Here is a 24651-nt window from a genome sequence, read left to right as displayed (position 1 = left end):
AACTTCCCCAAATCTGTGCTAAACCTCCCAAGGACGAGTGTAACCAGTTCAACCACTTTTCCCTTTTTCTCTGAAATCCAACACACCCTACGACCTTACTGAAAAGCACTCGGTGTCATCTGCCCTTACCTGAGCTGATACATGCTTTGTGTGTTTGGCCAAGTTTGTGTGTTGGCCACAACTACGGCTCGTAGCTCTGGTCCCTGTTCAGGTGCCAGATGATGTGGACCCTGGCTGGCAGGGTCCGTGTGTTGTGGCTGAGACAAACAAATTCATACGGACTACAGAAATCCTGTGGAGAAAAGAGACAGCACAGCCACTCTCTCGGTGAACGAGAGGGCCGCGACCCTTGCCTGGACAGGCTTTTATTGCTTTTCTGGGCACATTACATGGAGGATGGTCCTCATTTACTATGCACAGGTTTGTTTTAGGTGGTTACCTTTTACAGAAAACAAAGGAGAGGATGTTGCTAATTACATCAAAGAAGAAGGATATTTGCAAATGCTAAGGGAAAAGTGGTTGAACTGGTTACACTCGTCCTTGGGAGTTTTAGCACAAATTTTAGGAAGTTACTTTAAAGATATGCAGTAAACATTTGCTGCCTCAATTCAGGGTGAGGGAGTTTTAGCAAAAGCAAGACTCACAGCAGCCTAGGTACATTGCAGGCCTGATTCCCCATGGGAGAACCTGTCTGTGGGTGTGGTCCTGTGTGCTGGACCTCGCTCCTCACTGGCCTTTCCGAGTGGGGTCTGGGCTGCATTTCCCACTGCCACGCAGAACGGTCCCCTATACAAAACTGTTTCAGTACTGGACCATTTGTATTGTAGAGGGAAAGAAGAGTATGTACACATTTGCTTGTGTACATGTGAAGAAGCTTTAGGACACACAGGAAGATAATAATGGTTATGCTTGGGGAGGAGTAGGTATCAAAATTGGCAGGTGGGATAGAGAAGAGGGGAGGACTTTTTATACTTTATTTCTAAACTATGTGAATGTGTTATCTATTTAAAGTGTTTGCCCTGGCTGGTGTGGTTCAGTGGATTAAGCGCTGGCCTGCAAACCAAAGGATCGCTGGTTTGATTCTCAGTCAGGGCACATGCCTGGGCTGCAGGCCAGGTGCCCAGTAGGGGCCGTGACAACATATTGATGTTTCTCCCCTTTTCTCCCTCCTTTCCCCTCTCTAAAAATAAATATTTAAAAATAATAATAATGATAAAATGTTAAATTAATTGAAATTTGTAAAATAATCCATGGAAAGAGTTAACCCAGTGACTATGATTCCCACCACAGGGTGAAAGTCTACTATTCATTCATTCATTCAATAACCTATAGCAATCAAGAGACTTCTCTAGTAATAATAGTTACTAATAATATTAATAACAAGCATTAGGCACTTACAATGTGCCAGGCACAGTGTTAAGTACTTTTCTGTACACGATCTCATTGTAATCCCCTAGCATTACAGAAAAGGTTGCTGAGGGTGAGATTTTGTCTAAAGTCAGCTGCAAATGTCCAGGCCCCACCATCCTGGACCAGGCCTGGTTCTGGGTACTAGAGATATCAAGACAAAGATACAACCACTGCCTTCTTGGACTCACCACTCTAGTGAGGGAGCCATGGTGGGTTAAACAGCAGATTCACAGACAGCATTTGAACAGGGAAGGGAGTGTTAGAGCATGATGATTAAGGAATAGGGGACAAAGGGAACAGAGAGTCTAGCGACAAGGAGAAAGCTCTCCCATGACGCCCGTTTGCCAAGGACAGGCCCTGTAAGCAACAGTGGAACTCGGGCAGCGCCTATGTGGGAGACAAGCCCTGCAGCCTCAGAACCAACAATGAACAAAGGCTCCCGGTGCTCTGTAAGAACAGAGGAGATCTGACAACTGCCCGGCGCGTTTGATCAGTGTAGACATGCCTTCTGGACTTTGAAGCCTGAAGTGCTCTCCTTTAGCTGTCTACACAGATCAAATAAACTGGATGACTGCCATATCTTGACTACACTTTGTGCTAATCCAGTTACAGCCAGCTCCAGAGCAATTCGACCAAACCATCTGAGCAGAGGCAAAAATAATTCTCATGGGTAAAGATAGTGCCAAGATGTGAACATTAACTGCTTCCTGCCACTTTGGGAGGGAGTGGGTTTTGAAGTTGGTTTTAGGAAGCTTCCAAAAAGGAAGCTCCTGTCCCTCTCCACTGTGAAGTGACAAAACTGGTTTCTCTCCTCACAGTTGAGAGCTCTTCCAGGGCTCATAAATAAACACCCATACGAGTTGATGATAAATAGCTATGGTCGACTCTCAGGAAGACCACCCCATCCTACAGAACAGATCGTCCCACTACATAAGCACCTTTTTATTCTTGGGGTCATTCTAGGGGAAATCTTACCCCAGCCTCCTCAGTCCCCAAGCAACAGTGAGGATCTCCGAAATCCTTGTCACAGAGACTGGCAGGACCAGGTGTCTAACAACAAATCCAGAAGCTAAGTGGCATCATTAAGAAAGATTAAAAATCTACATGAGTTCTAACATCTTTGTTGCTAACTATGGTTTCCAGGGAAATAGATATCTGCTCTAGGGAGAAAGAAAAGGTGGGGGGAAGCGGTGTAAGTGCTTTAAAATAATCTGTGTTTTGAAAGATTAATTTTTTTTCATGTCACAACATTAATAGTCAGAAATGTGAGATTTTTGTATGGCATTTTATTGTATTTTTTTTAATGCATCAAATGGGTGGGACCTTTCCCTGGAAACCTCCAGATCAAGTACAAAGACTTAAAGATAAAGCCTGGTTCAGGGCATAATAGATCTCTTGGCCTTGGGTTCCTTGCTCATTTGTGTTGCCTGCCAATCTGTCACTTTTCAGTGAGGCCTGGTCCCCATCCCTCTCCAGCTTTTCTAACGATTTCTGAGATTTCACTTAGAAAACCGACAGGGATGGAAACGCCTGGCCGTTTTGTGGCCAAATTTAGTCTGAGAGGGAGAAGCCTTTCAGGGCTCAGAATCTGAATTATATCTGGTTCTGCTCACATACTAAGGGAAAACCACTTATATTGGGGGCGGGGGAGAGGCCGACCCCACACAAGGGCAATTGTTGGAGAAAATGCCGTAACAAGCATATTTCAGGGCACAGCACATTGCTAATTGTTTGCTTTGTGTGGCATGTCTGCTGCCTGTATGATCCAGTTTTCCTTGTCTCAGGCACCTATTCTCTGTATTTCTCTCCAGCACGTCCCTAGTGACTAGCTGAACATGGAGAGGCTTTTTAAATTAGGACTGTTGTTTCAGCAGAGTTGGTCATATTTGTTTCTGGGTTTGGGAAGAGGGAGCCCATTAATTACTAAAATGAAGGTGTCCTTCTGCCCAGTCAGGATCTCAAAGCAGGAGCATTGGTGTGATGACCACCACCTAAGGACACAGCCTTGGTCAGGGGAATAGGAGGAGTGGCCTGGGAACCATATTCATTTCATTCTTTTTCCTCTGGCCCTTTTGTGGGAAGAGGGAGGCCCTTCTATTGGGCTCTGATAGCCAGGGTCAGACCAATTTCCTTTGTACCTCTGCTGTACTGCTATCTATCCAGGCAGGGAGAAATTGTGACCTTGTGGCTCCTTTTGTTTAGATTTTTTAAAAGGGCCCAGCATCGCTCTGGGGAGCACGTGCTCCAAGAACAAAAGCAACACTTAACTGCAGTCTGTGTAGATAGAACAGTTTATTGTTCTTCCTTCCCCATCATCTGGCTGAAGGCTAGGCAGAGCAGATGGAGTCCGCATTTAAGCTAAGTGACTGTTAGACCAAAGGAGATCAAATTCCAGAGCTTTTGGTCTAACAGTCACTCATGCTTCCCCGCATCAGCTCTGGTCACCAGTTCAGAGAACAGTTGGATGGTAGCGAGAACGCCCTCAGTGAGGAAAGGGCCACACCTGTAATTCGTGAGGGTTGAGTGGGTTAGGGATTATGATGATGTCACAATACAGGTGACACGCGGGTGTCAAGGTAGGACTCCGATGCGGGGAGCTTTAACAGGGGCGTAGAGAGGCATTGTCTTGTCACAAAGGCTTGGATGTCTTAGGTAGCGGCACGGAGTGGGGCACCGTAGGGGCACCGCGCAGTTTGAGTATTGCCCTTTCGGCAATGAGAAGCAAGTAGGTCAACCGAAGGAGTCCAGGCAGCGACACTCTGAGAGGTGCGGAGGGACACCGCCCCGCCCCGTCCTGCCCTTTTCCAAGGGATAGAAGAGCTGGCTGAGATCCAGGCCACCGGCCACGGTCACGGGAACATCCTTTCCTGCCTGGAGACAACCGCCCCGACCCCGGGCTTACACCTGGGGAGACCCACAAACACTCCCACCCCTCGCATTGTCCTCCTGCCCCTCCAGCCTGGACTACATTTCCCAAGGTGCTTCGGGGTCCACAGGACCCCCCCCCCCCAAACCAACTGGGCTGTTGGGGGAGGGGCCGGCACGTGCCGCACGTCTCAGCCAATGCAGAGCCCTGCAGGGAGGTCACGTGCCGCTGTTTGGCGCTTTTGTGCGCGCTCTGGGCTGTTGGTGCTCAGAGTGTGGCCAGGCGGCTCGGACCGAGGAGGTGGGTTCGCGATTCTTGGAGGCGGCTTGGGGCAGCGAGAGGGACGCGGCCAGCGAGAGGGGCTGGGCCTTTGTAGCGGCCCCCTGCTGGAAGGCGGCGGGCGGGGCCGCGGGCTGCCGAGGGGCTGACGGGCGGGGGTCGCTCCGCTTTGTGTGCGGCTCGGGCGGAGCCTGGGCTTTGTCCCCACTCCCTGGGGGCGCGGCTGTCGTGGGGAGGGGGCGCGGCCAACTGGGCCAGCCTGGGCGTTAGCCCCCGGGTACTGTCGAGGAGACAATAGGGGGCGTGGGCCCCCATTTGCCTCCCTCACTCCCCCTACAGGCGCAGCCCCCCTGGGGTCCCCATTGTCTGAAGGGGCGGGGAAGGCGTCTGAGGGGAGCACCGCGGCCTTAGGACCTGCGCGAAGCCAGGGCTGAGTCCGCTCCCCGCCGTGGTCTTCGCCCAGTGACTGTGGGGCCTGAGAGGCTAACACCCCAGAAAGGCTTCTGCGTACGCGACTGGGGGTGCAGACAGCTAGGGTGGAGGTGGGTTGGGTGGGAGCGAAGGAAGTAGGTGGTGACTATCCCACGGCCTGTTGCCGAGCGGCGGCGGCGGTGGGGGTGGCCTCGGGGTGGTTTTGGCGGGAGTTAGGGGGGGCGTCCGCGGGGGGCCAGCCTGAGATGGGCGGAGCTATCCGGATGGGACCGTTAGCCCCGCCCATCCCTCCCCTTCCCACGCGAGCGGGCTCCGGAGTGTTGTGAGTTCGGGCAGATTCGAAAAGGCGCGGGGAGGAAAGGGGCGGGGCCAGGGGCTGGAGCACAGGGCGTGTTCTGATTGGCCGGGGGCGACCTGCCCTTTCCTTGCCCAGACCAGGGCCACGTCTATCCTGGGGTCTGCTGCTGCGTTTAATTCTTTGCCAGCGTTAGACCTTTTCTTTGCCTCTGGTTTTAATTTCCAGTTGTTGGGAAACTGTAGTGCTAACGTTTTTGATTCTAGCCTGGGGCCTGCAAGAATCATGACCTTTAAAAAAAATCAAGATGGGATGTAGAATTTTTCATGATACAAGGCAACAAATATTATAACCTAAAACCTAGTGATTCGTAAAACTAATTTTGCCCGCTGTTGGACAGGAACTTAAGCCCCAAGAACAATAGGAGTTCGACATTATTGGTTAGTATTAGCTTGGGCGTTTTGTTTTCCACCAAGGCAGAAAGACAAAGCAGGGGTGGGTATTTCATTTGCACAATGAGTTGTAGGCAGTATTAAGATGGCTCCGGTGTTAGTGTTGAGTCGAATCTGGAATATCTTCTCCTTGGGGGAAAATAAAATTTAGTTTATTGGTGGGGGGGGCCGGAATCTTGTGATTTAACCTATTCTAATTTTTTTTTAAATCCAAGAGCTGTTTGTTGAACAGGCAATCTCAGTTAACTTGATTTTCTACAAACAACGTTCAGATTTTCCAGTGTTTGGTATTTTAGAGGTTTCCATAATTTCTAGTTAATGATGTCCTATTTATGTCCACAGTAGTGATTTTTCTGACATTGATTTAGGTGGATGTGGTTTGAGGTCCCTTTGAATAGATGACATATAGAATGCAAAGAAATATAGAATGCAAAGAAATTGATTGCATGCTTTTGAAAATCATTTTCAGGGCTTTTCCTGCCAGTGGATTGTGTAGAATATACTGCCAGACTCTTCAGTTCACCATGGCTTCTTCGGGTAGGTAAACTGTTTGGAAAAGCTGAATTTGTGATGGGTTTATGATCTTAGAAGAGGAGATGGCACCTGTGTTTTTGGTTTTATCAAAAAGGTATTTTATAAATTGGAGAATAATTAAAGAAGAAAAACGGTTATCATTTGAACAGACTGAGAACTTATAATTGTCTCATTACTAGATGAGTTGGCTTGCTCTGAAGTAAAATTGAGGAGTTTTGCACAAATCTTTTCATGAAAGTGATTGTCAAATACTATTGTCTCAGACTGGTATTTATGAATCAAAAAATGTTGAACTTAGTTTTTGTGGGTGGTTGTATTTACATAATTATTGCTTGCAAATGAAGGTTCTTCATTGGCGCTAATTCTATTCATTAAATTGATTTGGTTTTTATAAAATTATAGAATAGTTTATTAGAATAAGAAAACCCCACTTTTCTGAATACACTATAAATATGATCAAATCCAGATATCCAGGTGAAAGAACTGGAGAAGCGTGCCTCAGGCCAGGCTTTTGAGCTGATTCTCAGCCCTCGATCAAAAGAATCTGTCCCAGAATTCCCCCTTTCCCCTCCAAAGAAGAAGGATCTTTCCCTGGAGGAAATTCAGAAGAAATTAGAAGCTGCAGAAGAAAGGCGCAAGGTAAACATCACATTTGACAGAAAACAGTATTTTTTATTGTAATGTGGCAAATCAGTTTTATGTCCATAACAGGAAGAAAATAATTACAGCTAGACAGTGGTTATAACTTCGTGAAAGTTACATAATGCCAGTGGCTGGAAGAAAATAGCAACTATCATTTATTGAGCTCCTATTATGTACCAACTTCTTATATTTTTTTCTTTTACTACAATGACTCTAAAAGGGTAGGTGTAGTTTGAGATTTTGAGTTTAGAAAATGGTCTTGGGAATGTTAAGTCATTTTCCCAAGTCCAATAGCTAGTGAGCTTTGGAGCAAGAGCGCAAGCCCAGGTCTGTCTGACACCGAAGTTCACGCTTCTCATGCTTTCACTGTGAAACCGTTTTGTGGGTGGGAGAGTCTTTTTTTGTCTCTTTAGACTTTGGGGGTGTTCTTTTGGTTTGTGTGTATGCCTGTGTAGTATTTTTGTTTTTGTGTTTTTGAGAACTGTGTGATAAAAACATTTTAAATTGCTAGTAATGTGATTGTGGTGCGCAGCTGGCATTCTGGTATTGTGGCAGCTTTCCTCTTATGTAAGCTGCTCTTCTGTTATAAAGTGGGCATCCTTAAAAAGAACTAGTCAGAAAAACCAATAAGCATTAATATGCTTGTTAAGAAAAATTGGGAACCACAGAGGTTCATTGAGTAGGAAAATAAGAGTATTTATTATCCTACTTCCTAGAAATAACCATTAACATTTTGGTGTATTTCCTTCCACTCAATATTATTCTATTAATTAAGAACTTTACATAAAATTCTCATTCATTCCCCGTACCAACAACCCTTATTGGGGTGAAAGGGGTTCAATTTTTAAATTAGGGAAACTAAGTCACAAAAAGGTAAGGTAGTAACCATCCCCCAACCAACATAGCTTGTGCAGTTTAAGTGTGATACGTTTCACCACATACATGCACCATAGTCCTTTTTTCAGCTGCTGTTGCGTGTGCTACGCACTTCTCAGAGCCATGGTTGTCTGCACGTACTCTGGCCCACTGCAGAGCCTTTCCCCAGAAGAGTGGCAGTGTTTGCTGTGGAGCATCATCTCCTACCTGCTCTCCTGTGTAGTTTGTGTCCATGGAAGAGATGCAGACAAAGGCTGGACAGAGAAGTTTTTAGAAATAAGCCCTGACCCTGTGGACGTTAGCCTGTGATTTACCCTGGCTAAATATAGTGAAACTATGATCTGACTGAGATTTTGCAAAATAGAATTAACAGAAACAGTGGCAGATGCTCTAGATTTCCTACAAATCAGTGCTTCCAAACACGTCGGAATCTGTTTGGTAACAAGCTATTCTGAGTCTTCCTACCAGGGAAGCATATCGTGGTAATCGAGCTCCAGTGGTTTGGAAGTTAATGCAGCTTCCACAGAGAAGAGCTTTTCTTTCAAACAGAAATTCTTCTGGCTTAAATAGTAGTCTGGAGGCTTAAATTTTCTATCATTCATGTATTTTATCAATATGGTTACATTTTTTACAATGAGCTAATTTTATTTGAGCAGACTTTGAAGTTAACCAAAATTCTTTACTAAAGGTTACATTCCTAAGTGCATATCACTCAAGTCATCTTTGATACTGTTAAGCAGTAAATCTTACAAGGATTTCCTTAAGGAGTAATTGGACGAGAACCTGAACAAACAGTTCTCCAAAGTAAACACAAACAGTAGAAAATGATTTTTATAGTATTTCGATAGAGATAATTCAGGTTCTTCAGTATTGTTTGAAGAGATCTAATATTCTGTCTCTTTTCAATCCTCAATAATTTCTTTTGTAATTTTAACTTATAGTAAACACATTTCAGAGAGCCTAACCTGTTACACTTCCTTTAGTCCCACGAAGCTGAGGTTTTGAAGCAGCTTGCCGAGAAACGAGAGCACGAGAAAGAGGTGCTTCAGAAAGCGATAGAAGAGAACAACAATTTCAGTAAGATGGCAGAAGAGAAACTGACCCACAAAATGGAAGCCAACAAAGAGAACCGGGAGGCACAGATGGCTGCCAAGCTGGAGCGTTTGCGAGAGAAGGTCGGTGTCTCAGCCTTCAACGAGGAGGGTTAAGAGCTTCAAGCCTCATGTACTGATAAAGTGTTAATTGAGAGGTATTTTATTTTTAAATAAGATGGAATATTCAGGCCTGGCTGGTGTGGCTCAGTGGACTGAGCGCCGGCCTGTGAACCAAGGGGTCACTGGTTTGATTCCTGGTCGGGGCACATGCCTGGGTTGCGGGCCAGGCCCTCTGTGGGGGGCGTGCAACAGGCAACCGCACATTGATGTTTCTCTCCCTCTCTTTCTCCCTCCCTTCCCCTCTCTTTAAAAATAAATAAAAATTTTTAAATGGAATATTCAACATTTCCAGCATAATTGCACTTTTCTTTGGAAGAGCAGTAGGAGGCTCAGTCATTACAATTCCTCGTGTGACTGAGGAAGTTCAAAGGTTATGTCTGAACACTGGTTATGTGATTCCCATATTGTGTAAGTGGGATGTGTTCCAAAACCCCCAGTGGACGCCTGAAGCCACGGGTAGCACCAACCCCTCTATGTATATGCCGTGTGTTTTCTCACGCATACATGCCTGTGATGAAGTTATGGCTTCTCTTTGGCATATCCAAATTGCCAGCATCGCTCTTGTTCTTTTGGGGTCATTAGTAAGTAAAAGAAGGGTTACCTGAACATAAATGCTGCGATATCATGACGGTTGATCTGATGACCGAGGCAGCTGGCCACTAAGTGACTAACAGGCAGGTAATAGCTGCAGAGGTACGCTGGACAAGGGGTGTTGTATCCTGGGCAGGACAGAGTGGGACAGCTTGGGAGCTCGTCATGCTACTCAGAACGACACGTAACTTAAAATGTATGAAACATTTATTTCTGGAATTGTCCACTTAATGGCTGCAGTTTACTGAAACATGAAAAGCAAAACCGCGGATGTGGGAGACCACCGTATTTAAAATACAGTTGCATATATAGTGAATGCGCTGACACCGCGTTGGGCCTCTGGGGGGCGTGACTCGAAGGCGGTTTCATTTGGCTAATGACACCTACTGTTTCTTGACAGGACAAGCACATTGAAGAGGTGCGGAAGAACAAAGAATCCAAAGACCCCGCCGACGAGACTGAAGCTGACTAATTTGTTCCGAGAACTGACTTTCTCCCCCTCCCCTTCCTAAATATCCAAAGACTGTACTGGCCAGTGTCATTTTATTTTTGCCCTCCTGACAAATATGCTAGAAGCTGATGTAGGACCATAGGTAGAACCAGACTGTATGGTGTTGTTTTAGGGGATAAAGGGGAGAAACTGAAAGTGTTTTACTCTTTTTCTAAAGTGTTGAAGTCTTTCTAAGGTAGCTATTTTTCTTGTTGCATCTTTTGTACTCCAGTGCACGTGGTGCACTGGGTCGACGGCTAGTACTGTATTGGCTCCGTGAAAACATGTTTGTGAAAACAGTATGTAGTGGCTTCTTTCAAATTGTTAGATGCTGAATACCTGTTTACTTTTAAATCCCGATTCTGTCCCTATCTTACCAGATGCTACTGTACTTGAATGGTTAATAAAACTGCACAGTGCTATTGGTGGCGGTGAATTTTTTCTATTCAGGTAATAAGTGGTCCAGCGATGGAGCCCCTCCTGGCTAATATTGGTTCTGGGTGGGGCCTTTGGGCTGGGAGAAATAGCCGGCAGGCGTATCCCTGCAAATGCTCTGCCCTTGGACTTTTGCACCAGTGTTGTTTGCATTGTCTTCTTCCACAATCACCACTTTGTTGTCAGGCCTTGGCCCGGATCAGCTGTTACGATAGTCTTTCAGATGTTTATTTGCAAACAAGCATTTTTTTGTTCCTGTGTCCTTGTTAAAAAGGCAGAATTGTGGCACAAATGGTGTTTCTAGAGAACAGTTTAAAGGAAATCTTAAGACCCTAGTTAGGGATGTTTGACAGTTGGCTTTATGTTACAGTTGGGAGTGGGGGTACATCTCAATGCTTTCCTGCAAAGGAAGCTACAACTCAAGAATTAGAGTATTTGTAAAACTATCCCTGGAGCACCACCTCCTATGAAGTGATTCAGTGGAACCTTATTCTTGGGGAGCAGCATTTAACTTGGGTGGTTAAAGTTGGCAGTTACTTCATGTTGTATCTAGAGGCTATATGATACTGTTGTCAGCACGGCCTCTCAATTCAGGGAAAGCCTCTGGCAGCTTTCCTAGGGTATTTGGGAAATAGCCTTGTTGCACGTGAGTATTCGCTTCTCAGCCATCTGTACAAAAGCCCTCGGGAGCCAGCGCCTAGAGTGCCGTGTTTGGCCGCTGATCCCGCAGTAGGGTCTGCGTGTCGCTGTGTGTCCCTCTGCAGCTCTGGCTTTGTCTTGATTAGGGCTTTATCACACTTAGAAGGATGATAGCCTCTCTCAATCTTTCTCCTACGTTGTTAGGGTTAAATGACTTTCTGTGTATAGAGAGCACACTCAGAACTGTATTTAGTATGTATTTAGCACTATACATAAATAATAACTACTGTTTTCATCCACAGGTGAGTGAATGAGCTGTTTATACTCAAGTTAGAAATGATGGCAGCTTTTGTGCACCTTGAGTTGATTTATAAATTTACTTAGACCAAGATGATCGATGGTGGGAATTCAATAAAATAAAAAGGTGAATTTAAAGAGTATGGCTTTATAGAGCCCAAAGGAGAAGATCAAGTGTAGTTTAGTGAAACAATAGGTTCAGACCTATCTAAACAGGTCAGGGTGAGGCTTGTGTGCAGGATCTCAGCACTGTTCATCCTCAGATACCCAGGCTCTGGCACTTAGCAGGTGTTAGAGGTTTGCATGGGTGAGATGTGCTGACCGGAATCTAAAACAGGTTCTGAGTGCCTGGCTTATAAAGATGGCCGGAAGATAGAAATTTGGAGTAATGATCTGAGGTGTCCTGCAGATGGCAGTAGAGATGGGCACAGGGCTCTGGAAAAAGGAAGAAAGGGGTCTAAGTGACAATCCCATTAGTTACAACCAGCCATGGGGGCCTGACTCAGTATCAGAAAGTGGTCCTGAGCCCCCACCTCATGACCAGTATCGTGGGCTGAAGGGGGTGCATCTTACAAAATCAAAAGCCCTGCTTTTCTATCTCTGACCTTTGGTGAGGCACTTAGTCCTGAGCCTCAGTTTTCTTCTGGATAAAACAAGAAGGTTGAGTTAGGTTAGTTACCTATCTTCTACTCCAAAATTCTTTGCTTTAATTTGGAGGGAAGAAGGAATGGCGGGTACCCATGGCTTCCTGGGGAGTGCCTGTGCCTTTCTGGGCCCAGCTTTTCTCTGTCCTGTCTTCAGCTTCAGACATCCCAGCAGGGCCTCTCCAAGGAGCACATCCATTCCCTTTGGTTTGAGTGGAAAATAAGGCTTGTTCCTTCTTCCTGAAGCTTTTGTACTTGAACATGGCCCTTGCTTGGTCTTGGTGGAAAAGAGGTTTGAGGGATGTGAAGAAAGCCCTCAAATCCACGTTAACAAGCACCTAGAATGTGGACCACATTGGGCTTCATGCTAGCGATGAAAAGAAGAAATGGGGTCCCGGCGCATCATACGCTTATGTGGGAAGGAGGAGAATTGTACACAGAACACTGCTGTCAGCCATGTGCTTGTACTAACCAAGTGTTCTTCCGTGGTTTGCTGGAAGGAGTAGCCTCCTATTACTCCGGGAAAGAGAAGTGTCATCCCCCACCCACCGGTGCTTTGTGAAGGTGTTTTTTATTTTGTTTTTGAAAGACTTTACTTATTTTTAGAGAGGAGAAAGGAGGGAGAAAGGGAGAGAAACATCAATGTGTGGTTGCCTCTTGCACACACCCCCTACTGGGGACCTGGCCCACAACCCAGGCATGTGCTCTGACTGGGAATGGAACCCACAACACTTTGATTCACAGGCTGGCACTCAATTCACTGAGCCACACCAGCCAGGGCTTGAAGGTGTTCTTTTCTTCTATGAGTGTCATTCTCCCAGTGAAGGGTTCTGATTTCCAAGGATGTTTTAGCACCCCTTGTAAATCTGTCCTTCCAGAAAACAATTTGGCCACCTTACTGTAAATCAGTTGGATCACTATTAAACATGATTCACTTAGGGACAATAAGAAGGTGAAGTGCTGGCTCATCAGAAAAGAACTTCTGAACCTTTTGGACAAGTGGTTGCATTAGATGGGTTTTGGGTCTTCCCTACCTGGTTAGATTGCAGGCCCCTGAGACCAGGGACAATGTCTTGGTCACTTAGGATTCCTCTGAGCTGAACTCCAAAGCCCCAGAAACATTGCTGCCACTTAAGTGTCTCGCCACCTGCTTCTTCGCCAGGTCAAACAGAAGGTCTGCAGTTTCCCTGTGGCTGAGGCCTCTACCAGCAGAAGTTGGTATACTGCACTCGGGCACAGAGAGGATTTTCTGACTTGTTTTGTGCAGGCACCCAGATTTTTAAAACTAACTTGTGGGGTTTGATGAGCTCTAAAAGGGAGGGGCTCTGGCCCACACCTGGAAAGGCCCAGCCTTCTCCCAGTGTGGTCAGGAATGGTCCCCTCCCCGTCCTTGGGCACCAAGTCCAACTGGGGCGAGCAGGCTATGAAATGGATCCAAGGGAAGAAGAAACAGGCCGAAAATTAGCCAAATACCCATGGCCGTCACCTCAGCAGAATGGTGGATGTGAGGGGGACTGAGCCTCTGCAGGTGGTCTCAGGCTCAGGCATCTAACCTGTGGCATTCCGCTCCCCTGACTGGCAAGAAGCCCCAGTATCCCTGGGATGGGGGAGGGCAATGGTAGGGCTAAGCTTAGGCAGCCCTTTTACGTGCTCTCACAGCTCTCTACAACATAATTCATTATCTCTATATTACAACGTTATAACTCAGTATCTCTATTGCACGCTCACCACCAAAACTCTAGTTTCCTTCCGTTAGCATATATGTGGCCCCTTTTACCCGACTTGCTCTCCCCCTACCCCCCTTCCCAGTCCCCTCTTACTTTTTAAAGGAAACTCCACATTGTTTTCCACAGTGGCTGCATTTTACCTTCCCACCAATGGTGCACGAGGGTGCACATTCTCTCCAGTACTTGTTATTTATTGCCTTACTGAAATAGCCATTCTAACAGGTGTGAGGTGATATCTCATTGTGGTTTTGATTTGCATTTTCCTGTTAGTGATGTTGAGCATTTTTTCATATGTCTGTTGACCTTCTGTGTGTCTTCTTGGAAAACTATTCAGATCCTCTGCCCATTTTTAAATCAGATTTGGTTTTTTGTTGTTGTTGAGATGTATTAAGTTCTTTATATATTGTGAATATTAACCCCTTATTGCAAGTAACATTTGCAAATATCTTCTCCTATTCAGTAGTAGGTCGCCTTTTTTTTTTTTTTTAGATTATTTATTTATCTTTAGAGAGAGGGGAGGGGAGGGAGAAAGAGAGGGAGAGAAACATCTATCTGGTACACACCCAGACCAGGGATCTAACCAGCGAACTTTCACTCTGAGGGACAATGTTCAACCAACTGAGCCACACTGGTCAGGGTGCCTTTTCATTTTGATAGTGGTTTCCTTTCCTGTGCAGAAGCTTGTGGAGTTTGATGTAGTCCCATTTGTTTTGTTTTTGGTTTTGTTTCTCTTGCTTTTGGAATCAAATTCACAAAAATGCCACTGAGACCAAGGTCCAGAAGGTTAGTGCTTATGTTTTCTTCTATGTATTTTATTGTTTTAAGGCATACATTCAAGTCTTTAATTCATTTTGGGTTAATTTTGTATATGGTGTCAAATTGCAGTCTAGTTTTATTCTTATGCATGTGGTTTTACAATTCTCCCAACATCATTTACTGAAGAGACTTTCCCTATTGTATATTCTTGGCTTCTTTCTCATAAATTAGTTGCCCACATATGTGTGGGTTTATTTCTGGGCTCTCAATTCTGTTCCATTAGTTAGTTTGTCTGTTTTTTTGCCAATACCATACTGTTTTGATTACTATAGCTTTGTAGTATAGTTTGAAACCAGGGAGTGTGATATCTTCCGTTTTGTTCTTTTTTTTCTCAGGATTGCTTTGGCTATTTGGGGTCTTCATGTCAAACCCAAACTTTTAACACCCCTGTGCTATGCTGCAGCCCCTTATGTATCACGAATGAATTAATCATTTGCAATTATTTATTTCAAGTGTGTCTCCCTAGCTAGAACAGAGAATTCCCGAGAACAGGGGCTATGCCTGTCTCATTCATCACTAGATATCTGGAGGTTAAGAAATCTACTGAATTAAGGCCCTGGCTGGGTAGATGTTGGTTAGAGCATCATCCCGATATGTGAAGGTTGTGGGTTCAATCTTAGGTCAGGGCACATACAAGAATCAACCAATAAATAAGTGGAACAACAAATCTATGCTTCTCTCTCCCCATCCTTCTCACTCTAAAATTAATAAATAAAATTACAAAAATACATATGTACTGAATGAAATCATTATGAGTGGGTGAGTGATTCCTGAGGCCCACCTTTGGGCACTTGCTTTGTCCTCATTCTTTGTGGACTCCCTGGGAGCCAACCCGTTTTTTTCTAGACACAAAGGATGGCTCTGCCCTGGCTTTGCAGACTTGCTGTGGAGGTGCCCAATCCTTGCTGGCATCCTCCTAGATCTAAAGGCACCAGCAGGTGGCCTGCAGCTAGAGTCAGTCCAGAGGCATGTTGTGTTGGGATCATCTACGTTGTAAATTTTTTAGTTAGTGATAATGAATTCCACTTGAAAATCTAATTTCAGGTTTATCTTGAAAAACTGGAAGATCTGGCAACACTGCACTCCCAGACTCACAGAGACACAATCAGCACGCTCTGGGCAGCTGCTGCCCCCCTGAGGTAGGACATGGGTTCTACAGCTTTCCATTCCTCTGGACCACCCACTTCTGTTCTTTAAGGACTGTGGGTGGGCCCCTGCCTGCTGTGGGCCTAGAGTTTGCAGTAACTGACAGAGATGACGGCCACGCCCATCAGTCAGTCACACTTTTTTTTAGGTCTGAAGTCCAATCAGTACAAAACGTATAATAAACAGTAAACAGTATAATAAAAAGTGAATCCCCTCCCTCTGACATCCCTAAGGCCTCTTTCACAGACCCGCTGCACCTCTATGAGTGATACCCATTATCACCTCTCATGGGCCAGACACCAGCTAGGCATCAGAGTCAGGGCACATTTTCAAAATTCAGAGACCTTTGGAGGTAGAATTTCTAAAATTAGAAGCTTAGGTATCTAGATTTTTAAAAAGCCAACAGTGTTTTCTGCTGCTCAGCGAGGCAGAGACTATTATCTATACTCAAGATGTGACGTCCCAAAGCAATTCCTGCTCTTCAGGCCCCCGCAGCCTGGTGGAGTTGGGCCGGAGCTCCAGCCGTGGAGACCACTGCTCAGAGTTGTGCAGACTGTACACTGCACGGGCACCCAGCCAAGGCCGGAAATCTGGTCATCCCCTTGAACCAAGGACATGTTAACACTGCCCCACCCCCCAGAGCAGCAGGCACCACTTTCAAATTGACCATATCAATTATTCAATGCAAATACAGGCAGACCTGTGCTATGAGGTGGGGGCACTGACAGGCTCCTCATCCTGCAGGCCCAGGATGACTTCCTGTAGGAGGTGATGCTTGAGCCAAGCTGAGTATGGGGGTTAGAAGCAAAGAAGGTACACCTGTGCTTCTCTGTCCTGGCTCACCCCACCCCATAACTCCCTATGCTTATCAGGGGCAATTGATAAGGACACTATAACGATGCACATGAGAAGGCCCTGGGAGCCAGACTGGGGTGAAAGGAGGCGTCCAGCCATCATTTGGCCTGAGGCTGCTTGAGCCTGGTATCCAGAAGTGCCTGCTTGGAGGAGCAGGGATGCAGGAGAATTGTTCCTTCTGGAAAGTCCCTGAGGAGCTCTGAAAAGCCTGAGCCCCCCTCTCAGCAGCCTGAATCCGCGCTGCCAAAGACTAGTCCTCCAAGGGCTGCCAGCCCACATGCTGTTACCGGTCGGGAGATAAGCACAGAAATTGAGAGTACTCATTTAGAAACTTTTGTAACAATCCCACACCGTCTGTTGAATCCTAACAAAGACTAGTATTTTGCATCTTTTATATAAATATTTTTATTTCATATTTTTAAAGATTTTATTTATTTTTAGACAGAAGGGAAGGGAGGGAGAGAGGGAGACAACATCACTGTGTGGTTGCCTCTTGCACACCCCCTACTGGGTCCTGGCCTGCAACCCAGGCATGTGCCCCGAGTGGGAATCAAACTGTGACCCTTCCACACCAGCCAGGGCTATATAAATAAATATATTTTTTTATTTTTTGAAGGGAACATATCCTCAAGACTTTATTGTCACACAATAAAACAAAATATGGAGCTTAGATCCAAAATATGGATCATCGGCCCTTTTTTTTTATCTCATCCCAGTTCAAAATGCTCGTATCTCGTAATAGCCAGCACTCTCTTAGAGCTGCAGTTGGGCTCAACACAGTCAACCTCAGCACAATCTTCTTTGTAGTTTTAGCCTTTGTAAGGAAAGTCAGTTTAGCCTGCCCGACTGGGCGGGTGTGAGGGGCAATCACATTGATGTTTCTCTCCCTCTCTCTCTTCCTTCCCTTCTCTCTAAAAAATAAAATCTTTTTTGAGAAAAACACTTAATGAAGTAGGAATAATATTCAACTTAAAAAACTTTTTTAATTTAGTTTGAGAAGCACTGGCCTAAATCTTGACCTGTGGGCTTCCCAAAGCCTGGGAGTTTGGGGGAAGTAGGCATCTAATTGAAGGGCTTGATACATTGTTTGGCTTCATTTCCTCAAACTGTTGAGTTTAGATTTGCCTGCAGAAAGAGGTGTGGGCTGAGGAGTGGGGCGATGGGCACCACCCTGTAAGGGAGGGCAAAAGGCAGTGAGCTGCCTGGGCTGCTGCAGATGGAGGAGGTTCTCCCTGGGCAGGGTTCCTGGGGCAGGAAGGCCAGATGACATGCTGCAGGGCGTCCTGGCAGGCTTTCCTCCTGACTCCGCCCAGGAAGGTTGGGAGGGGTTAGTTTAGAATTCTAAGAATGTCAGCTCCAGCTGGAAGGGCCCTGTGTCTTGAGTACCTACCGGGAGGAAGGACTTGTGAAACAGTTACAGCCAGTTAGTGGTGGTCACAAATCCAGGCCTTTCAATTCCTAGGCAGGAGCAGGGCAGAGCTTTTTGGAGTCCCACAGAATGGGCTTCCAGTATTAGCTAGATCCTCAGGGGACTTGGGCAGCCATACCCTCATCTAGAAAATGGGCCTTTGCTGGGTCTAATGAAGCAGCTAGCCTGGCACTCGGGGGAGGGGCAGGACAAGTCGGTCCCCTGCCCCTCCCGGTCCAATGTTCCTCCTGCCAGCTGCAGGGCCTTCTCAGTCTGCCATTGCCCCTCACTGCAGATGAGGGGACAGGAAGGCAGACACTCTCTCCAGACTGAGAAGAACAGGGGGCACATAATCTACCACACCAGCCCCTTTGAATATCTCTGTACCCAGCTGGCCATCTCTTTGTGCTAGACCCTTGCCAACTCTCTGGGCATCTTAGAGAAATTATTGTCCTTTCTGGGACTCAGAACATCTGTAAAATGAGGGAGTTGAACCAGAAGAACTCAAAATTCCATTTTGGGAAGGGAGTGCTAACATGTGGGTGCTTTACATTTTTGTATCTTTTCTGGGACAGTCAAACTCCCAGCGTGTCAAACTGCGCTTCCCCTGGGTAACTAGCCCCTCTCTCTGTTGTTGTCTGTCTCTGCACTTTCTTGCTCTTTTCTGTCTTTCTTTTATGGCTGGAGTGTTTTGAGCGCTCACTATTTGCTGTGCGCTGTACATGCATTTTACATAATCTATGTTATTGAATCCTTAAAACATCCTTGTGAAGTCAAAACCATTCTTATCCCATTTCCCAGATGAGGAAACAGATTCAGAGAGGTTACGGCACTGACCCATAGCTGGTCGGTGGTGGCAGACCCAGCAGGCTATGTGCTCAACACCGTTCCCCAGCCGGTCAGGCCCCACGCTGGCCTGTAGTCAGCGGGGTCAATATGCCAGCGCTCACCCCCTCCCTCCTGTTCTCCCCAGACGGACTCTGACTCCCATCCCAGAGATGCTCCGGCGGCAGGATCACTTGGGCAGTCAGGGAGAAGGGTTTGGCTGTTGGTGGGACAGTGATCGCTCAGGTTTCAGCTTCTGACTTGTATCTCAGCTGTTATGTCCCCTCCCACCAATCTCCTTCCTCTCCTTTCTCTTTAGACGTCTAAGATCAGGAAGATCCTCTAAGGGATTACCCCAAACAAGCCTCTCCATTCAGTCATTCACTCCTTCATCTGTTGAACAAATACATGCCAGGCACAGCTTCAGGCCATGGCGATGTGGCTATGCACCCAGCAGATAAGACCCCTGTCCTTGTGAACTTACGTTCTGGGAGAGAGAGATGAAGAAATTATGATGAGTGCAATGGAGAGAATGAAAATGGGTGACTTAAGAGACAGTGCTTATCTGTAGGTGAAGGTCTCTACAGATAAGGTGGGTAGGGACAGCGTGTTCCTGGCAGAGAGAACAGCTGGTACAAAGACCTGAGAGCAGGTACCAGCAGGTGTGAGGAGGAAGCACAGACAGACAAGGCCTGAGTGGCTGAACAAGGTGAGCAAGGCGTCCTGTGCAAGGAGGGCCCAGCCACATAGGCCTCTGGGCCAGTACAAGGGGTCGTATTATATTCTGTGCACGATGTGAAGCCTTTGGGGACTTTAAGTGAGGAGTGGCATGAGAAGATTATGTTTGACAAGGAGAAGAATGGATGTAGGAGGAACAAGAGCTTGGGAGGGAGAGATGTGGGCGGCTTGGACCAGGGTGGGGTCAGCAGGATGGAGAGACACAACCCCTGGATTTTCCACGTGGAAGCTGAATGAATGGAGGTGCCATGTACTCAAATGAAGAAGCCTGGAGGGGTAACGGGCGGGGTGGGGGGTGGGGGCAGGATCGGGGTGGAGAGAAGCAACAGTTCCATGTAGCCTTCATGATAGACGCTGCTGCCTGCTGTATCAGTTCTCTCCTTCTCATAACAGAAGACCGAAAGGTCTTTGTGCTTTTTTTGTTTGGTTTTTGTTTTAGTATTTACGTGTCTGGCCCCCTCTCTGCCTTTTGCTCTTTCCCAACCTCCTGCAGGGAGACACACCACAGCCACTGTGTGATCCTCAGGGTAAAAGCCACGTGATGGAGCAGGGAGATAGGTGGAGCCTGGGGCCTCGATAATATCCCTGAGCCGGCACACCAGTCTTTGATTGCCCAACCCTCTTCTTTTTCTTCTTTTTTTCTTCCCAGTATGAATGACGTTTATTATTTGTAACAGGAAGTGGAAGAGAGCAGGGAGGAAGGGATAGGACCACCCTGGCTCCAGATGTGGCTCCGAAGACTTCATTTGCCCACGTCAAACGCTCCAGGTTCTTGTTGTGGGAAGCAAGTTAATCCTCTTACTTGTTGAAGCCACTGTTTTGTGGCTTTTCAGTGCTTGCTGCTGAAAGCAGTGTTATAACTACGGAGTCATGTTGACTTAGAGGTTTTGGAGGATGAACAAAAACTCAGTCATTCCTTCAAGAAATATTTATTGAGCACCTACTATCCAGGTGCTGAGAATTCAGCAGTTAATAAAACAGGCAAAATGCCTGCCCTCGAGGAATTTACACTTTGTCATTAGAAGCCAGACCTGCCTCTGGGCTGCGCATTTTCATTTGATCCAAAGGTGGTGTGGCTCGAAGTAGAAACATGTGATGGGAGTGGAATGTGGCATGTCTGTGTTTTCCTCACCCAACCATTACATTGGCAAATCCTAATGGTCAACATCTTTCTCTCATCTTTTCTATGGGCCAAACCCGGGGCTGCATTCCTCTCTGTGAGGGAGGTGTTATTATTATTCCCATTTTGCAGGGAGATGTTATTATTAGCCCCATTGACACAACTAATAAGTGGCTGTGCTGGAATGTGAACCCAGGGATTCCGGATTCCAGAAACCCCACTGTACTACTGACCCCCTGGGGAACCTCTTGGCCCTTCTTTCCTGCACTCCTTCTGGTTGTTTCTTTGACAGACCCCTTCCTGATGTCCCCTTCTTGTTTTGGATAGGGACTATGTTTTTTGTTCATCTCTCTGTTCCAAGTACCTAACAAGGGCCTGACCCCCTCCATTCATTCATCCCACTTTCCAAGAAGCTTTTTCTGCACTAAGTGCTAGGAACATAGGACAAGTCATAGAAAAACACATCCAGCTCTGGAGGAGGACAGACAATTTTCAGGCATCACGGTGTGATGGGTGCTGGTAGGGTACCAGAGGGACCAATGGAAACACAGAAAAGGGCAACCAAGTCAGACCAAGGTGATGGAAACCAGTCAGGGAGGACTTTCTGAAGGAGTCAACACCTGAGCTGAGTCCCAGAGAAGCAGGAGTCGAGCAGTGGTGGGTGTTTCAGACAAAGGGAGCAGCAAATAGAAGGTTGAGAGAGGCAAGGTGACCCCATGTGGGGGTGACTAGACTGTGGATGGAGTAGGAGGGAGTAGGGAGGCATGAGGCTGGGAGGTCAGCCAGGACAAGGAGTTTGTATTTGATTTGGTCGGCACTTAGGAGCCAGCAATGGCTGATGAGCAGAGTAGGTCTGGGCACTCCTTGCTGTTGCTAGAATGAACACATGAAAAGAATGTTGACTGTGGGGTTCCGTGCATGTGTCCTGCAGGGATGGGGTTGGTTAAATGACCCGACTATGGAAGGACAAGCCAGGCAGATGCCTGGACACCAGCCAACCCCCTCTCTCACCTCCTCCTCCCCTGTCTGGGTCACCATGTCATTCACTGGCATGTTTAGGGCAGCCTCCACACCAGGCCCTGCTGCTGTCCTGGCCGCTCTGCAGTGTGCTCTCTCATCCACCCAGCGACTTTCTGAGGTCGGGCTGTCCACTCTGCCCATTGCCTTTGCCGCCTCAGCTACATGCAAATGGAAGATGCAGTTGCTGCACTTGTCACCCACTTGGCTCTGGCATGTGTAAAGCTGGTTTTCACAGGAACGATGCCCTAGAGTGTCATTGTAAACATGGAGCAGGACAGATATGTGAGTGATAAGCTCAGAGCAAGAGTAGCACCCTGACCCTGAAGTGCCCTACTGAACCTGGCTGATACAAAGAAAGATTTGGCATCATACCCTCCCCCACAGCTTCATATTGCCCGAGGAATACCCTGTTCTCTTCACCAAACCTCTGATGGACTCAAAGGCCAACAGAGAGAGGATGACCCAGATCAGGTTTGAAACCTTCAATACCTCCCACGTGTGCTGCCACCCAGGTGTGGCCTCCCTGTGTGCCTCTGTCCGCACCACCAGGATGCCTGTGGGCTCTGGAGTGCTTCCACCCTCAGGGCCCAGTAGCGAGGGTAACGCCCTGCCCCAACCCAGCATCTGTCTGCTGACCACGACTTGAGGGACAACCTCACCTCACGGTGATCTTGACAAAAAGAGGTTACAGCAGCACGGCCCCAATGGAGAGGGAACGGCGTGGGACATGGAGGGGAACCTGTGCTCTGTCACTCTGGACCTGGAGCAGCAGACACTCCTGCTGTCCTCCTCTTCTTCCCTGTGAGCTTCTGATGGGTAGGAGGTTGCCCTTGGCATCGAGAGGTCCGGATATCCACAGCATCTCCTCTAACCTTCTTCCTGGGCTTGGAATCCGGTGGCATTTCATGAAACAGCTTGCAACTGAGTCCCAAAATGCAATGTTGGCATCCAAAAGGACCTGATGATTGGGGTGCCAACAGAACCCAGGAAGATATCACAGTTAATGACACAGCCTTCGTCAGGCAGATGTGAGTCAGAAAGAAGCAGGAGGAGGAGCTGGGCCCCTTCCCTGTCTGGTGCAAATGCCTCCAAATGATGCAACTGCATAGTGTGGGTTGCATGAGTTCATTCACACGTGTGATGTGCCCTGGCCTCGAGAACCTGGAACCAGACTGAGAGAAGAAGCCTGTCACTGCTATTGACAGAAGTAGCAACCCTGAGTAATAAAGTAAGTTAATTAATTCATGTAAGTGAGATCTGGCCACCCTACTGCTCTAAACCCTTGGTGGGCACACAGCACTAAGTATCAAAGCCGGAGTTTTTACCACCGGGAGACGCCTGAAGGAAATTCTCTGATCTTATCACCTTATACTCCTCCCCTTGCTGTCCTCAGAATGCGGACCAAGACCTCGGTTTCAGGGCTTTCGTACTTGCTGCCCCCTGTAAACACATGCGTGTTCCCTCATCTGAAGCAAGGCCTTCCCTGTCCGCCCTCTCTAAATAGCCCCCAGCATCACGCCCTGTCTCCTTACCCTGCCTCATTTAATTCACAGTGTTCACATCTGTCCCCTTCCCCCCACTAGTAGATAGGGTCCCGAGGACAGAGACTGTGTCTGTCCTGTCCTGTGTCCCTGGCACCTGGAATAGGTCCCAGCACACAGTAGGCAAGGTGCTCCGTCAATACTTTTTGAAGGAGGCTCCTGGACCCATGGTGCACCCCGTGTGGCCGATCTTCCCCCACCATAACCATGAGCTCTGTCTGTGGCTCCGAGATGCTGTGACTCCCTCCAGCTGTCTGTCCATGGGGGGTGGGGGTGGAAATTTCCACTTGAAAATGGAAAAATAGCCACGTTCCCCTGCTGGGCTAGAGGGACTGAGAGGAAATTTCCATGAACTGTCTGGCAGGGTGTCAGAGTGGCCAGGGAGTCCAGGGAGGGCCGGGGTTCGTGACCCGCCATGCCTGCCCCCTGCCCAGACTGGAGGGCAGGCAACATCTGCTTACAGATCTGCAGACCTGGAACTCCATCTGGGCTTACCCAGCCTGTGGGCCTGGGCCGTCCTCCAGCCCAGAGCCAGAGGGTCTTTCATCATCATCAGTTCAATCCCCTCCTTTTCCAGATGGAGAAACTGAGGCCCAGAGACGGGAAGCAATTTGCCCCAGGTCACCCACAAAGTCTGTGACAATGGACTGAAACTCAGTTCATTGCCTGGGTTTATTGCTTCTCTTCCACTCCCTCCTGCTTACCCTTCCACACTCCTCCAACTCATCTTTCCCAAGTGCCATTTGGGGCCAGCCCAGTGCCCTAGGCCCTGGGCTCCCTGCCCTGGAACCTCAGGCTCCCTCGGCTCTGTCATTGCCACTGCCTCCCATCAGACTTCCAGAGCTGCCTGCCCCTCCCTCCCGTGCCCTGTGCCTGCCACAGACTTGGCTACACATTTAGAAATCCCACCCTGCCCTAGCTGGTGTGGCTCGGCGGAGTGAATGTAGGCCTTCGAATCGAAGGGGTCGTGGTTTGATTCCTGGTCAGGGTGAAACCGGAAAAGCCCGCATTTGTGCTGTGCTGCCTGTCACCTACCAGACCCAACACGCAGAGACAGAGATTGAATCTTTATGGGCGCTTTATTCAGACAGCCAATGATCTGAGAAGACGGCGGGTTTGTACCCCTAACAGACTGTCTTCAATTCCATTTTAAACCAACCGTTTTTATCAGGAGAAGGGAAGTTTAGGTAAGGGGTTTGGAATTCAGGGAAAAAGTTAATCCGATAAGAGCTGCAGCATTCTTTCACCGGTGCCCTGGGCGGTGGTCTTTATCTCTGTCTCGGGCACCTTACCCGGAGCACAATGGCTCAGATATGATGCTGACCGCTTGCAGTCCTCCTGAGGCACAAAGGTACACCG

General features: G+C 47.5%; 1 protein-coding gene across 2 annotated transcripts; it reads left to right on the top strand.

The window, feature by feature from the left end:
- The first annotated feature begins 4486 nt into the window (after positions 1–4486).
- Positions 4487–10505, top strand: STMN1 (stathmin 1). 2 transcript variants are annotated; one of them, XM_045191010.3, is made up of 5 exons: positions 4487–4576; positions 6204–6271; positions 6735–6907; positions 8770–8961; positions 9992–10505. In XM_045191010.3, the coding sequence occupies exons 2-5, from the start codon at positions 6259–6261 to the stop codon at positions 10061–10063; spliced, it is 450 nt and encodes a 149-aa protein (XP_045046945.1). In that variant the 5' UTR covers positions 4487–4576; positions 6204–6258; the 3' UTR covers positions 10064–10505. The 2 variants fall into 2 exon arrangements, with proteins under 2 accessions (XP_045046945.1, XP_053777552.1); XM_053921577.2 differs by lacking the exon at positions 4487–4576 and adding an exon at positions 5700–5722.
- Positions 10506–24651: the final 14146 nt, after the last annotated feature.

Source organism: Desmodus rotundus, chromosome 3 (assembly GCF_022682495.2).
Source record: "Desmodus rotundus isolate HL8 chromosome 3, HLdesRot8A.1, whole genome shotgun sequence".
Classification (NCBI taxonomy): Eukaryota; Metazoa; Chordata; class Mammalia; order Chiroptera; family Phyllostomidae; genus Desmodus; species Desmodus rotundus.
This window is presented reverse-complemented; position numbering and strand designations above follow the sequence as displayed.

What these genes read in the sequence shown, in the direction of transcription:
- STMN1 (XM_045191010.3), top strand. An exon ending in CTGCAGAAGAAAGGCGCAAG is followed by an intron (nt 6,908 to 8,769) that starts GTAAACATCACA and finishes CACTTCCTTTAG; the next exon opens with TCCCACGAAGCTGAGGTTTT. An exon ending in TGGAGCGTTTGCGAGAGAAG is followed by an intron (nt 8,962 to 9,991) that starts GTCGGTGTCTCA and finishes GTTTCTTGACAG; the next exon opens with GACAAGCACATTGAAGAGGT.